The following is a 15462-nucleotide window of genomic DNA, read 5'->3' on the forward strand; positions in this document are numbered from 1 at the left end:
CTGGGTTTTTTAGTATATGTACCACACACACGAGCCAACTTTGTCTTACTACTTTTTTTTGCCACTTTTTAACCTGAACATTTTTTTCTTGTTCATATTAAAATTGAACTCCTGTTCTTCGCCTTAATCAAAACTTAAAGAGTAATATCTGGCTGAAAGAATTTGATCTGAATGTCTAAATCTAATATTACTTTTAAATGAAAAATGATAGTCACTTATGATTAATTAATTAGGGTTAATAATTGCATTGAGTTCCTTTATTGTCATTAGGTTTAAAAATACTTTTTGTCTTAAGGCACTAAATGACGAATTTTCTACAGCTTATATGTAAGTCATAACATTTTAAAGTTTTAGTTTGTACTTGACGTTAAAATGTATGTTATGATCGTCAAGGGGATTTTTTTTTTTCAGCATTCGGGATCCCTTCACTGGATCTTAGCTTTCATGCTTTTACGCTGAAGTTTCTCAAACCGGAAACAATTAAAGGTCATATCCGTTCACCGATGCTATGAACGGAAGTCGTGAATGGAGGAGGCTAAAAATAAATCTTGAATCGACCCGTGGAGCTGTTTGAATTCCTGATAAGTGGACTTTTACCACACTCTTACCGAGTGGTATGTAACTGAAGTGAATGTAAAAAGTGCAGAATGATAAGTTGCTGCGTTCGAGTTGCATTTTGACCGTTTGTGTTCCCCTGTAGCCGAGGGAAATGTTAGCATTAACGTTGCTTCATGTAAAATGAATTTAACATTTATCGACTGGTAACGGAGCCGAATGAAAAATAATTTGATGTTATTGCGATATAACATATTTAAGGGGGCGTCTCGATGATAAATATTTGTTTTAATGTGATTTCACTGTTTGCTTGAGAATTGTTTATGCTGCATATGGTTTTCCAGGTCAAGTGGCGCTAGCATAGCCCCATTATAGCTCGGTTTCCTTCCCCCCGTTTACCGAGCAGCTCTGTAACAACTTCCTACTGTCACGAAGACTGTGTGAATGGAGCTGTGAAACGGTTTATACCGGGTTATTATGTTTTCCACCCGAATAATCATCTCCTAGCTGACCACGACGCTGGCTGACCTGACTGAACCCTGACCAGAAAGACAGCAAAGGACTGGGAGACTATTTAAGATATAATTAATACATACTATCATCTTACGAACTCGTCTTTCTTACCAATTTTCCTCAACTTTCTTCTTGATTATAGTTTTAAAGATGGTCATAGTTTAAGACATTTAAGTAGCAACCACCTATAAATCAGTACTTATCACTTAACCTGGAGGAGTTGACAAACAATGTTTGCCATTGATTTCATTTTCTTAGTTTTTGTGTACTGATACCAGTCACATTCCCTATGGAAAGTATAGGCTCTGTTGGTGTACAACTGGGATGCAGAAAAATATGAAAAACACGCTTCATATATGACTCATGATTCAAGACAAAGCTTCTTCTTTTCCAGCATCACCCACAAACTCATTCTTGTGTACATTCAAATCAAGTGTACTCGGTGTGTAATAATTACACACTAAGTAATGACAAGCCCCTGTTTTAACATGCAATTAGATGTAAATGTGTTTTTCATTTGCAGGATAAAACTATGTCCTCACACTGGAAAGCCAGTTTTTTGGAAACTCTTATGACAGATACATGTGTGTTTAAAACCAGACAAATATGTAGAATAGAATAAAAATATGTGGCTAAAAGACTTTATTTGTTTAAGCAAATGCAACAAAATCAAAACAAACAGATTCTAAGGATATATTAATTCTAGTCACAATATTTTCTATATTCATTCTTAAATAGGGGAAACATTAGTTTTCTATTCTTTCTCACTTATGAAGACCTGAATCGTTTTAAGACATCTGCCTAGCTAACAGAAGAGTTGGCTAATGGGCAGGGAACTTCTAATTGTTGGATCTCATTCATCCACCAAGCTAAAGTCTAGCCCCAGTCTCTAACTCAATTCTCTGTTCCTTTAAACTTTTCAGCTTTTCTTTGCTTTTGTAGAATTGCAGCCTGTGTTGTGCTTCTGCGCACCGAAGAAGCCCCCCTGTTGGCGGGCTTCCCGGGAGCTTTCCACTGCCCAGAGGGCAGGCTCCATCTTTCCAGTTGGGTCAACTAGATCTATGAACAATGTCCTCCTGGTCTGCAGCTGTCCTGTGACCTGAACGACAAACTCCCAACACACCTGCTCGGGACTTACCGACAAAACCACTTTTGCAGACTGTATCGGTCTCCTGAACCTTCTGAAGACTGCTGACACCATGTCTCATCCCATGTATAATCCTTTCAACACGGGAAAGAGGATGCGACCCCAAGGACCATATGTACACTCTGGTGGACAAATGGAGATGAACCCTCAGAGGCCACCACTTCACCCTGGTGCTGGTTCCAATTTCGGCTCTTCTGGATCTACTGCCATCAACTGTGAACCATCTGGAGGACCTATTCCAAGCCTTCTGAGTTTACAAGTAAACTACAGACCTGAGAGAAGCACTGTACCAATAGAGGACATAGACCAACATTTGGACTTGAACATCAGCAGAGCCAGGGAGGAGGCTATGCAAAATTCTGCAAGCCAAAACACCCAATTTACCAATGTTCAAAGAGACATGTTTCCATCCACAAACACCGGGATGCAGTCATATTTGCCACCTGCTGCTGCTCAAGTGAACAGACCCTTCACTGTTGATAGAGGCAGCACCTCCTTGAACTGGGCCTCGGCAGAAGAGTCCTCAAAAATGTATCCTTCTGCTTCACCCAGCTTCCTAGGCTGTGGTGAGGGTGGGAAGCAGTCATTTGTTGGTTTGGGTAATTATGACCCTTCTATGTCTGACAAATCTGCACCTGCTCAGGAGTCCATGCACACTTCAAAATTGGACATCCTCCAGCAGTTTGGGCTTTTGAAGGAAGACCTGCAGCAACTAACGTCATACTCCGAATACCAGATCACCCCCGACAACCTGCCTTTCATCTTAAGGCAAATCCGACTGGAGAAGGAGAAGAGAGTGCCAACTTCAGTTCACTCAACATCGTACGGTGAAGCTCAACCCATGAGGAGTATGGGTGAGATGGAAAAGTTGATTGGCTCCAGAGGGCCAGTGTTGGATCCAGATCAAGTAACTTTGACAGTTGTCAATCAAAGCAAAGTGATTGACTATAGACATTCCTCAAAGTCAGAGTTGACCCCTTTTGGACAACTGAACAAGGACACAGATTTAAGACAACTCATGTCTGAAGGTCCATCGAAGAACCCTGGACACCCTGGACCAGCTCACCAGGCAGCCTCCGAAACCCAAGTGTCCAAACCACCCTCGAATTTGATCCGTGGAGTTCATCCTGGGCGCCCTGGGCTTGTGCTTATTGGCAGCAATGTCCACAGTCGTGATGACCACCATCTCAAATCTACAGGGCAAGCCTCAAAAGCTCCTGATCTGGATATGAAGAATAAAACCAAGGCTGGACCAAAGAAGCAGCTCCAGATGCACCAGGGACCTCGACGGCCTAAAGATTTTCCTGTGACGAAGCCAGCACCACTTCTACATCATATGCATCCTGCTCCACCTAATCCAGGGCCAGGCAAGATGGATGCTATGACTCGTGGTGGGCCGCCAAACCATCTTCCGCCACTAGCCCTGATGGAAGACTGCTCTGCAGCAACACCAAGACTATTTCCTCATACCTGTTCTCTTTGTATTAAACAATGTACCAATTTGAAGGTGAGTGGATGGTTGCAGATTTCTCCCGTAGCAAGTAGGATATGGTTATGTGTGTTGAACATGTTCCTGCTGATTTTTTTTTGTTTTTGTTTGACTAAATGTGAAGCTTAAGAAAAGGCATAGATTATTGTTTTGCCTAGACTATCAATCATGCGTTCAAAATGTAGGATTTTGTACCAAAATGTTTCTATTTTTGATAGTTCTGAACTATTTTGTAATTTGATTGATAGAACTTTGCGATTTTGAAGTAATTTGAACGGCCAATCATCAGAAAATTTCTGTTTAATTGGACTTATAGAGATTTATTTAGGATAACGAAGATGTTACTAGATTAGCCATTATTTTTTCATAACTGCATATGAAAGTATGTGGAACCAAGCTGTGTTTCAACTGACGAAAATGGAAATGAGTGGCTTTATGGACGTGAACAAAAACAATCTGGAATAGTCGACAGATCATTGGGACTTGACAAGAGGTTTTGAGTTTTTGCCGAAGGAGGTAAGAGGATACATTTTCATTGGGACCATTTATAACTCCTGATGTTGGAGTTAAGAGGATGTATTTTTAAAACAAAACTTTTTGTTTCATTTAAAGTTTGTATTTTTGAAATATAAATATTACTGAGCCTTGCAGCAAGAAAGCCATATGCTTAAATCCCGGCCTCTGGTATTTCTGCATGTTTTCCCTGTGCATGTGTGCATTCTCTCCAGGTACTCTGGTTTCCCACACTCCAAGTACTTACAGAGGTTAATTGGTCTCTCTAAATTGCCCTTAGTTATGAATGTGTGCATGTATGTTTTTCCAGTGTATCTCTGTTGCCCTGCGATCGACATGCAACCTGTACAAGGTTTACATAGACTCTGGCTCATTGTCTGAGGTACTCACCACCATTCAAGGACCAATGGCTACGGATGATGGATGGAACGGTTTCCCCCCCTTCTGGTCCACAGTCATCTCATTCTTCAGCTGTAATGCCCCTCCTGGAGTGTTTTTATCCTGACATGATGCGGACCACCTTCCAGATGACCCTTCAGGAACCTCAAATTCGGAAGAAGACCAGAGAGATGGACACTAGAGTTGCCCAAGCTCCATACGGAGCCCATCTAGCTTTTGCTGACTTTGTGAAAATGTTGAAGACATTGGTTATTATATCCGTGATTTGTAAATTGTTGCATTCAAGATAAAATGTAATATGATTATGTTTAGGTTTTATAGGGTATGGGTACAGAATTTTGCTAGCATTTCTTTTTGTTTTATTGCAAACAGCTGTTTAGTTTATTGGTTGCTTAATGTTTTAACATAAAGCAAAACATTTGAGATTTTATAGATGTGTAAGCATTTTTTTTTAAAGATTTCACAACTTACTTTGGAGCAGTATTTCTCATTTCTGGTCGTCAAGGATCACTGACCTGCATGATTTAGGTATTAACCTTGTGCCACACACCTGACTTGAATAAGTGGGTGATAAACATGACTTGATGGCATGCAGAGTAGGTCATGCAATCACTTGAATCAGGTGACACATCTAAAGTCTTCAGGGCAGTGACCCCTGATACTGAAATTGAGAAAAACTGTTTTAGGATATGCTAACAATTAAGGTGTTTAAAGCATTTGTTTGTTGTGATTAGGACTGGCTCTCCCACCAGAATACTGGCCTTCATCGTGGGAACACCACACAGCTGAGGAACAGGTCAGTCTTAAATTTTTAATTTCTTTTTGTGTGTCTAGCCGGACATTATCCACAATTAACTTTTGGGTGTTGTAAAACAGAATCAGCTGGGTCAAGAACCCTACTATAATGTTTGGATGATACTTTGTCTTTCAGGTTATGTCTGTGAGTTGACATAATTCATGTCTTACTATTGATGTTTTCTGAAAGAGCTAGCCAAATGTTAGCATGTTTGCTTGGTCTTACAAATCAATATTTTGGCTTCTAAAATATTTCAGTGGTCCTGGTTTATCATCCAGTAAGAACATTATCTAAAACATTGTTTTCTGTCATAAACTTGAGTCTTAAATTTGAGTTTGTTTTTTTTTAATGTATTGACTAGCATTCTCTATCCTGGAAATATTCAATAATGCAGGCAAAGCGGACCTGCAGCAGCCAAAACAGTCTCTATTTTACTGTGAACATCTTCCTTTCCTACCGGGTGGTAAAACACTACATTTGGGAAAACCAAACATTTTAGGTAAACAGAACAATGCATTGTGAACTAATTATGTTTTGCCAGGTGTACACATGAAAGTTGTCTAGGAGTTTCACAACTTAATTGTATGGTTTGATACGTCACTGAGGGCATAACTTCAAAACAATCAAGAACAAGAACAGTGAGCTCCTGGTATTTGTTTTGGTTAAGGACCACAGCCACCTGTGAATAGATAAAATCTGCTTGAGATCTCATCTAAAATTGCTTAAATCAATCACCAAAAATACCTTGTTATGCAGTAACATAGAGGAAGCCATCTTGGCACTACTGCAGAAAATCAACATCTACTGTGTTCCTTACCCACTTTTAAGGTCAACAGCCAATCAGTGTCAAGGAAAATGCATTGTTGTGCAATGCATATCGCTCCTGGATTGGTGTGCAAAGTCCAGCCATAGTGTTTCAGTCTCATTTTAGAAATGACTCGATTGGAAGCGTGGTGTTATTTATACCTTGGATCACATCCATTGTTCTTCTACCAGGCTGTTTTTTTTTCTGTTATTGTCCACAAAAGAATCCCAGAAGTTTTGATTTTAATTGGTATGTTTGGTTTTCCTCAGATACCCTGAATGGGATGGAAGGACTCCAGAGTTTTTGAGGTAACTCTGACCTTTCAACTGGGTTGCATTCATAGTTATTTGGGATGCATGATGCATTAATATTGGTGTACATTTGCATGTTGCAGTTTGTGGTGTTGGAGGGGGAGTGAAGGAAACTTTATTTGTGACAAAAAACTTTTTTTCTAGCAGTCAAAACTATGGTGTGTATATATTTAATGTCAAAATTTTAAATAATTCAACAAAAGCATAATTAACGAGCAACAATCGAACAGAAAAAACAAACAAAAAACAACTTCTCTTACATAAAACGACAAAGGAAGCTGTCATAACTTTCATGTAGATGATGGCATCTTGACATAAATTTAGTCAAAACCTCGAGTTTTTAACATCTGAAAACATAGCATAGTTAAATTTCTCATAAAGGATCAAACAATCTCTTTTATCCAAAGTGAGTCTTCATGTTCGTTATCAAGGTAGATTTTACTTATCTTATTGTTTGATTCATAGATCTGTGAGGAGAGAAATTGAAGAGAAATTGTTTTCGGATGTCAATAAACCAAAGTTTGGACCACAATACTTTGATCTTAAGAGGTTAATATTATCATAAAGAATTGCTTGTCAATACATTCATTATTGTGACCCTGTTTTACAACTTTACTGCCAGAGCTGACACTGATATTTAACGTCAGAATTCAGTCTGGTGGTTTTATTTTTATTGAATCAAAAGGGTAGTATTTATTTTCATTTCTTTGCATCCCTCATAATGATGACAGTCTTATTGTGCCGTTTCTAAGGTTTTGCTGTAACTGTACTTTAATCACTTTTTTTTTGTAGAGCTTCAGCTTTAGATTCTCGCCCTGAACATGCAACTTCTGGCCATAACTTGCGGAACCGCCAACAAACGTCATTTCGAGAGAACGTATCGCGTTCGCTAAAGCCTCACCGCCGACGTGAGTCAGAGGGCAGAAAGGAAAAACAGGACAGAAGAGTTAGCCCTGCAAGATCTCAGAGTCCACATCGTCATTATGGCTCCGAAAGTAGAAGAGAGAGACGAAGAAGCAGATCACGGTCGCCACACATCTCCAAACACAGTCGCAGGTGTGGAAAAATACTTCTTTACTAGATGCAAAGAGAATTTTATGGTGTTAAAATGTTTTAATTCCTTCTTTTAGGCCCCACTCTGATTCTTATGATCGCCAAACTTCGTCACTCTACCGCTCACGTTCAAGAAGTTGCGACCGACTTTCCTCTCCCAGGAGGAGGGAAACCAAATGGCCGTCACCGAGGAGAAGCTATGAGCGCCGATCATCTCCAAGAAGAAGCGACGAGAGACGCTCGTCACCGAGGAGAAGCCATGAAAGGCGGTCATCAGGAGAGAGATCAGTGTCTCAGCATCGGAGGTCGAGAAGTGCTGACAGATTGGCTAAAAGAATCCTGGGAAAAAAAGGTTTGAGTATCAAAGATTTTGAATCGTTAGCATTTAAAGAAGTTGGTAAACTCCTACTTTTCATTGACAAAATGTCTTTGTCTTCTAGCTGTTCAGTCTCTGTCCAAACAGTCCGACCTGGAGGCCATGGTTAAAACTCTGGCTCCCGTTTTACTGGCTGAGCTGGTGCATTTAAAATCCTCCGCTGCCTCGTCATCCTCAAAGACGGAGAAGAAGATCTCTTCTCAAAAATCATCCAAGGCCACATCCAGCCGCCCAAAGAGCGGCACAAGCTCTTCAACAAAACCCGCGGTTGGTTTCGTTTAGCAAATATGGATGCTGTTTTTTAATCTGTTAAGCAGTTTATTAATTTATTTTATTTGTCCTCTCTGGGTTCAGGCTGGTAGAACGACGTCACCCTGCATGGTGATGTTTTCTGATGTTTTTCATTCTCTTTCATACACCGACTTGCTCGAATCCATGGAGACATTTGGCAAAGTAAAATCTCTACTTATGTACAGATTAACAAAGAAGGTAAGTTATTTTTATTTTATTCTTTACATACTGTGGATTTAAAAAGTATGTTTTTTATTTTGCATTGAAAAATCAATTGGGATTAACAAAATAAGTATTTTTGACAAGAAAAATGTACAGAAATTCCTTCTCAATGTCAAATTAAAAACATATTTCTACAAAATGACAAACAAAAATACTTAACCTAAATTGACAGAGTTATTCCCCTCAAGTCAGAATTTATTAGATGCCTTTTTGGTTGTAGTTCCACTATAGAGCTATGTTCAAGCTCAGTCTCTACCTATGAGGTCTGGGCTTTGACTGGGCCATTCCAGAACATCCATCCGGCTTGGTGTGGCTGTACATTTTATTTGATTGTTTTCTCTTCTAGGCGCGTGTGATTTTTGAGAAAGCAGAGGACGCAAAGAAATTGCAGTGCTTGACGAGATGCAACGTGAAGGGATTGCCCATCTCTGTTGACAGGCCATCGGTACTTCACTTTGTCCACACCTACACTAATGTTACACCTTCAACAGCTCACTTACAATGTGTTATTTATTTACAGGACACCACTCTGAAGAAGTCTCTGCAGAAAACAGCTCCACAGAAGTAAGTTATGCCTCAGGATATTCAGTTTGAAGTGCTAAAAAAAAGCCAGATTATGAGAAAAAATGTTGATGTTTTGAACTTAAACAGTTTGCTACGGTGCTTCATTTCCATTTCCTCTCCTTGTTGACTTTCTTTTTCACAGAAAATCTGGTGTCTCAAGTTCTGAAACTACTAAATCCCATGACACTAGGAACGTTAAAAAGCCTGCATTGTGTGGATCTAAAAACACCACAGTAGGCAAATTTGTCTCTAAAGCAAAAGTCTTGGTTTCCAAAGCAAAAGGCATTTCAACGAAGAAGGTTTTTAAAACTGTCAGCAAATCCACGACAAAAGCAAAAAGTACTGGGAAGATGGTTGCAGGGAAAAATGAGGCTTCAGTGGTCCCAAAATCCAAGATTGCAAGAAAGAGACCTCCTGCTGATAAGGCTAAAAAACCGGTGACAAAGTCAAAACCTGTGAGAGATGGCGTTAAATCTGCACCGATTAAAACCTCAGAGGTCAGAAAGAAGCCAAACAAAACACCAACTTCTAAACCAAAAACCTCCGTCACAGCTGAAGTGAAATCTGCAAAAGCTGAAGAAATATCTGTAAAAACTTTATCAGAAAAGCAGAAAAGTACAGCGACTTCCACTTCTGTGGAAGATATGAAAACCAAAACTGAAGCTGTGGAAAAGCAAAAATGTTCTCTAAGGAAGACAGATACACAGCGAGGTTAGTTTCTACTGAAAAAAACAAAATCATTTCTTTGTTTTTCTATAACATTTTGTGTGGATCAGACTCAGTTAGGTTCTTGATAATATTTTGTTTTGATTTTTGTTCTTCAGTTCCTCAAACACCAGCAAAAGCTTCTGCTGAATCCTCCACCATAACATCTGTCAGTGATCTGGGTATAAATGCTGCTGAACTTCCTCATGTGGATGATAACAGCTTTAAGGCTTTGACAACAGCAATTAACAAAACGACTAAAGGAGCCACATCTGAAAGCAAGAACAAAGAGGTAATGGTGGCTTTATTTATACTTTCAAAATAAATAAATAATGATTTTCTATCAAGTGTTAAAGATGGTGAATAAATACTTTTACTCAGAGCTTGACTGACGCTGTTAAACTCAGTTAAGTTGCTATTTAATCAGGAAAAATTACTTTTCGTTTTGCAGAGCACGACTGTAAGCAAAACAACTCCTGAGGATGCAAAGCAGAAAAACCCACCACATACAAAAGTAAATGTAAGTTTTTTTTCCTCCCCTTTTAGTTTGTTTTGTACATAAGAACAATTTACTTGCATTTTGATTACAAAATTTACATATAGTTTTAAAGTTTGACATTTTATCTCCACCCAGGACATTAATTCATTAGGAGAATTTGATGAGCTTGAGTTTTACTCTGGAGATTTTGTAACCGTTGATGAAATTAATGAAGACGTTGAAGACATGGTTGTAGAAGTTCAGCCTTCCTCATGCAAGCCAACATCCAGAGAGACAAAAGACAAGCAGAGTTCAGCTTCCAGAAAGACGCCAACAAAGTCGTCCGCTTCGTCATCTAAGTTTTCAAAAGGCAACTCATCCTCTCCATCGACATCTTCATCAGCAAACAACCACAAAAGCATCCATGAGTCCAAGAAATCTCAAACCAAAACTACTTCTGCCAGGGGAACTGAAAGTTCCTCCTCACTTTCAAAGTCTGTGAAAACTTCGCCTTCCTCTGGTCAGAAATCTCAGTTAAACCAGAATAAGTCATCAAAACCCTCATACTCGGCCGGAGGCGTCCGTTCACCAGCGGCAGCCACTAAAACCTCTGTAAAAACTCAGGCAGCACATAAAAAGGATGTAAAACCTGCACAGGGTGCAGTTGCAAAGTCTGATCACCATGTGTCAGCAGAGAGCAGTTCTGCAAAGAAAGATGAATCCAATGAGATAAAGAAAATCCAAGCAAAGGATAAGAAAAATGGCCAAAGCACAGAGGAGAAGACAGACGATAAGAATAAAGAAGTCCTTGATTCAATCAATGAAAAATGTAATGAACAGAAAAACAAGGAGAACCAAGACAGAAGAACTGAAATTCAAATGCCTGGACCTGAGCAGGACCATGTTATTCAGCAGGGAGCTGATAATGACAACGGCCGATCAGATGAATGCCAGAAAATGGAAGTAGAGGAGTCTACCAAGCTGCAGGACGGCGCAATTAAAGATCAGTCCGCGACAGCTGATGATGGAGAAGAAGTTCCCACATTGATGCAGGTTTTTGAAAATGTTGATGCTAAAGAAGCCCAGACTTCTGATGGATCATCGGACAGAGATACATGTGATAAAAACCAAGTGACAAGTGAAGAAACCAACCAGACTCCAAATAGCAGTAGTGAAAAACAGAAAGATGGCATCCTTTTCTCAGAGAGCGTCTGTGAAACCTCCAAAGAGATTGGTCAAACCGCTAATGAAGAAGACCACGATGGCAGCAAAGACACTTTGAAAGACCAGACACTTGTAGTTCCCACTGACCTGCTGTCTAAAGCAGAGGATAAACCCACGGATGAAGAGACTTATGAGGTCATAGATTCATTTGAAGATCAACCAGCAACAACAGAGGTGGAATCAGAACGAGCAACAAAAGACACTGAAATTGTCTCTAAAGATCTCAAACCAACTGTGATTTGTTCTGCAGTAAGAACAAAAAACAAGACAGAAAAAGAAGAAGAGAGTCTTGAGGATTTCAAGGAAATGGTCTATGAAGTTGTGGACTCCATAGAAGACGATTCTGTTCAAGAGCCCTCAACGACAGGGAGTTCTAGTAGGAGACGAACACCAAGAGGAAACAAAAAAGATGAAAAGACATCACCTCCTGTAGAAGAACCTAAAAAATCTGATGACGAAGAGGAGGAAGTGTTCACAGTTTTAGACTCTGTGGAAGAAGAAAGTCCCACTGACAAACCAGTGGTGGCGAGATCGACTAGAGGAAGAAGACAAAACATAGCAAAGAAAGTTGAAGAAAATGCTAAAACGAAACAAGACAGGACCCCCACAAGAAGAAGATGCACACCAGTCAGAGATTCTAAGGAGAAAGATGGTGAGAAAACTCAAAAAAAAGATGATCCTTTAGAGGAAAGTGCAGCAACAAAGACAAATTACACTGGGGAGGCAAACGCCACTCATCAAGAACTGGACAGTGTCGAGTATGATCAACCAAGTCCACAGAAACCAAGAAGAGGAAGACGAAAGAAGGACAGTACAACTAGTAGAAAACAAATTAAGGAAGAAAAAGAAGAGCCTGTTTATCTGAAAATTGAAATGGCTGCTAATGACAATACAGTTTCCTCACAGATAAAAGATCCACAGCAGGCTATTGGATGGGAGGATGATGAAACGGCTAAAGAGGACCAACTTGCAGAAAAACAGAGGAGTACATCAAAAATAGACTTTAAGAAAGAAGAGAAGATGAAGGAGTCACCGAAAACAAATGACTTAACATCAACAGATGTTTTATTGAACCTCAGCGCAGAGGAGGAGGATGGAGTGAGAGGGAAAACGGCGAGCGATGAAACAAAGAATCACGAGGAAGATGTAGAGAAGATGGAAGTAGCTTCTGATGAATCAGTGATTCTACCTGAGAGAGGAGAGAAAGGCGTGTCGGATGCTGCGACTTACAACAGAGAGATTACAGAGGAAGAAACCCGGGAGGTTGTTGCTCCTAAAGAGGTAAAAGAGGAACGACTGGAAACGGAGGGAGCTCAGGAGCAATCAGTGGGCCGTCGAAAGCCGCAGGTACAAACATATTCAAGAAAACAAAAAAACAAGCAGCTCGGTTGATTTCTTTAAGCTCCATTAATCCACCATGTTTCATTTTAGAATTCGACTTCAGATGAAGCTGGTAAAAATGACGAGAAAGAAGTTAAGGAGGAAAACGTCCAAACTTCAAACTCTTCTAAACGTAAACATGATGACAACACAGGTTTGTTTCTTTCAACAGGTAGTTTTGCAGGCCGCTAGTCCACACAAACCAGCTGGATCTTGGTATTTATAAATCACAAGGGGGGATTATTGGATCTTAACAGTTTGCATTAAAATCCAAGCCAGCTTCTAAGAAATGTTCATTAAAATTTGTATTAATGTTCGTTTCAGACAAAACCTAAGTAGGTTAAGTAGAACTATGATTTGGATATCCCAGCTGTGGCGTTTCATTTACTTGCTGTATTCATTATGTCTAAAATCGGAAAACTCAAGAAACGGGAAGGATTTTAGCACAGATTTATTTGCAAAGTTGTTCATTGAAAGTTGTAAGATGTTTTTACGAGTTTTTGTTCTTCTTCAGTTGTTGTTAAACGGGAGAAAGAGCTTGATGAACCCGAAGCAAAGCGATCCGGTTCTCAGTCTCCAAATGTTCCTGAGGACTTCCAGCTGCCGCCGTTTCATCCCAGCAACCCTCTGGGTGAGAAATTCACACATTTAAAGAAAAAATATAAAAGAGAGATAGATTGAAATTCATAGTTATGTTTTGTTCCTGTTTGTTTCCAGGTGAGGAATTTGTGGTTCCCAAGAGTGGATTTTTCTGTAACTTGTGCTCCATTTTTTATTTCAATGAAACCACAGCTAAGAAAATCCACTGCAGCAGCCAGAAACATTACAACAACCTCCAAGTACGCACAATCACCTTAATGAAAAAAAGACTTAAAAAACTAATTATTGGCTCATTTTTGGTTTTCTTTTTCCTTCTCTCTCAGAAACATTACCAGAAGCTAAAACTGAAAACTTCATGAATGACGGCTCAACGTGTCAGAGTCTTTCTTCCGGCTGATCCATTTACATCTGCAGTTCATTTTTCTACAAGAAGTTAAACCAGAGACTTTCAAACATTTTATGTGTTCATCATCAACCATGATGGTATCAGTCAGAACATTTCTTTAATATTTTAATTTTTTTGTGCTTTCTTTGGTTTTAGGTGCAAACACTGAAGTTTACATACGCTAAAGTTTAAGTTAAGAAAAAAAGAAACAAACATAGTTCCTTTCCGTTCTGGGAAAGTATGGAGAAGTCTTTATATAATTAATATTTTATAGCCCTTTTTTGTAAAAGTAATGTCTTTCCTTCTTCCTGCATTACTCCCTTATTACTTTGCTTTTTCGTAACCTTCTCTGTCGTTTGTCTTTGGTTCTGCTGTATGTTTCTTTTTTCCTTCCTTTTCCTCCCTGTGCCCTATTTTTTATTTTTTTGTCTTTTCTTTCTTCCATTGGCATCTTTCTTGTTTTTTCCTTTCTTCTATGCATCCTATTTTCTGTCCATCATTCCTTCTGTCTCTCCTTCCTGTCTTTTCTTGTTTCCTGGCTTCTGTATTAATTGGTACAGAAGCTACTAGCTAGTAGTAACTAGTAGCTCTTTTTGGATCTAGTGCTTGTTTGATGCCTGTACCAACTGGAACTTACTAGCTACTAGTTGGAACTAGCTTCTAGTTGCAACTAGAAGCTAGTTTCAACTAGCTACTAGTTGCAACTAGAAGCTAGTTTCAACTAGCTACTAGTTGGAACTAGAAGCTAGTTTCAACTAGCTTCAAACAAGCTAGTACCTAGTAGATGCTTGTTGGCTACTAGCTTCCTTGATACTGTAGTTTCTAGATGGTACTAACATTAAACAAATTAGCACTAGATTCAAACAATCTAGTAGCTAGTAAAAGCTACTGTCTAGAAACTATCTCTAGAAGCTAGAGGCTACTACTCGCTAGTTGCTAGTGGTTTGTAACTTCTGGTAGCTACTAGCCAGTTGTGTCTGAACTCTCTCCTGTTTTTCCTAAATTCTTGTTCTTTTCATCCATTTTTTTTAAATCTCCTTCGTTTCCTTTTAGTTTCTTTTCAGGTTCTATATTTAAACCCTGTTCATTCCAAAAATGTCATCTATATATTTATAGAAAAGTTTGTTTCACAACTTAACTTGAAAATAAAAAAATTAAAACGAAGACTGATGTAATTATGTGTTTATTTTAAGAAAGTTACCATCCATGTTTTCACATGAATTTTCATAATGACTCATGAAAACCTGCCTGATAAATAGCAACTGCTCTGATCCTGATAGTTTTATCTCTTGATAATTCTTTTATTAGTTTTTATGGAAGCACATTGAAGTAGTTATTGTCGTTATTGACTGGAAGTCACTATAATGACTATGGAGGAAGTCAGTAGTGCAGAAATCTAATATTGGGTATGTTAATGTTACACAAAGCTCTGACTGTACCTGCACTATGCCTCTACTGAAAGGCATAAAGGTGGGAGGTTTGTTCTGCAGGGATGTTTTTCTGTGGAAGCAACTTGTTGGCTGTTTTGCATAGAGCGTTGTATAACAGTAGGCAAATGCAGATTATAATGATTCAAGAAAACATCCCATTAAAGACCTAAAAATGGCTCTTATTGGACTCATCTACCCTGACTGACCGTATCAAATTTCATGAGAT

The 15462-nt window shown here is 39.1% G+C and overlaps 1 protein-coding gene across 2 annotated transcripts; it reads left to right on the forward strand.

Annotated features, from left to right (window-relative positions):
- The first annotated feature begins 507 nt into the window (after positions 1-507).
- Positions 508-14970, forward strand: LOC129379931 (zinc finger protein 638-like). 2 transcript variants are annotated; one of them, XM_055060882.1, is made up of 18 exons: positions 508-614; positions 2011-3722; positions 5351-5412; positions 6487-6525; positions 7321-7584; positions 7659-7933; positions 8022-8224; positions 8312-8446; positions 8817-8915; positions 8991-9034; positions 9177-9745; positions 9859-10031; positions 10191-10259; positions 10374-12788; positions 12873-12975; positions 13336-13452; positions 13539-13660; positions 13745-14970. In XM_055060882.1, the coding sequence occupies exons 2-18, from the start codon at positions 2268-2270 to the stop codon at positions 13778-13780; spliced, it is 6180 nt and encodes a 2059-aa protein (XP_054916857.1). In that variant the 5' UTR covers positions 508-614; positions 2011-2267; the 3' UTR covers positions 13781-14970. The 2 variants fall into 2 exon arrangements, with proteins under 2 accessions (XP_054916857.1, XP_054916856.1); XM_055060881.1 differs by having other exon boundaries at positions 508-3722.
- Positions 14971-15462: the final 492 nt, after the last annotated feature.

The sequence above is a fragment of the Poeciliopsis prolifica genome, unplaced genomic scaffold, assembly GCF_027474105.1.
Source record: "Poeciliopsis prolifica strain line A6 unplaced genomic scaffold, Auburn_PproV2 SCAFFOLD062, whole genome shotgun sequence".
Lineage (NCBI taxonomy): Eukaryota > Metazoa > Chordata > Actinopteri > Cyprinodontiformes > Poeciliidae > Poeciliopsis > Poeciliopsis prolifica.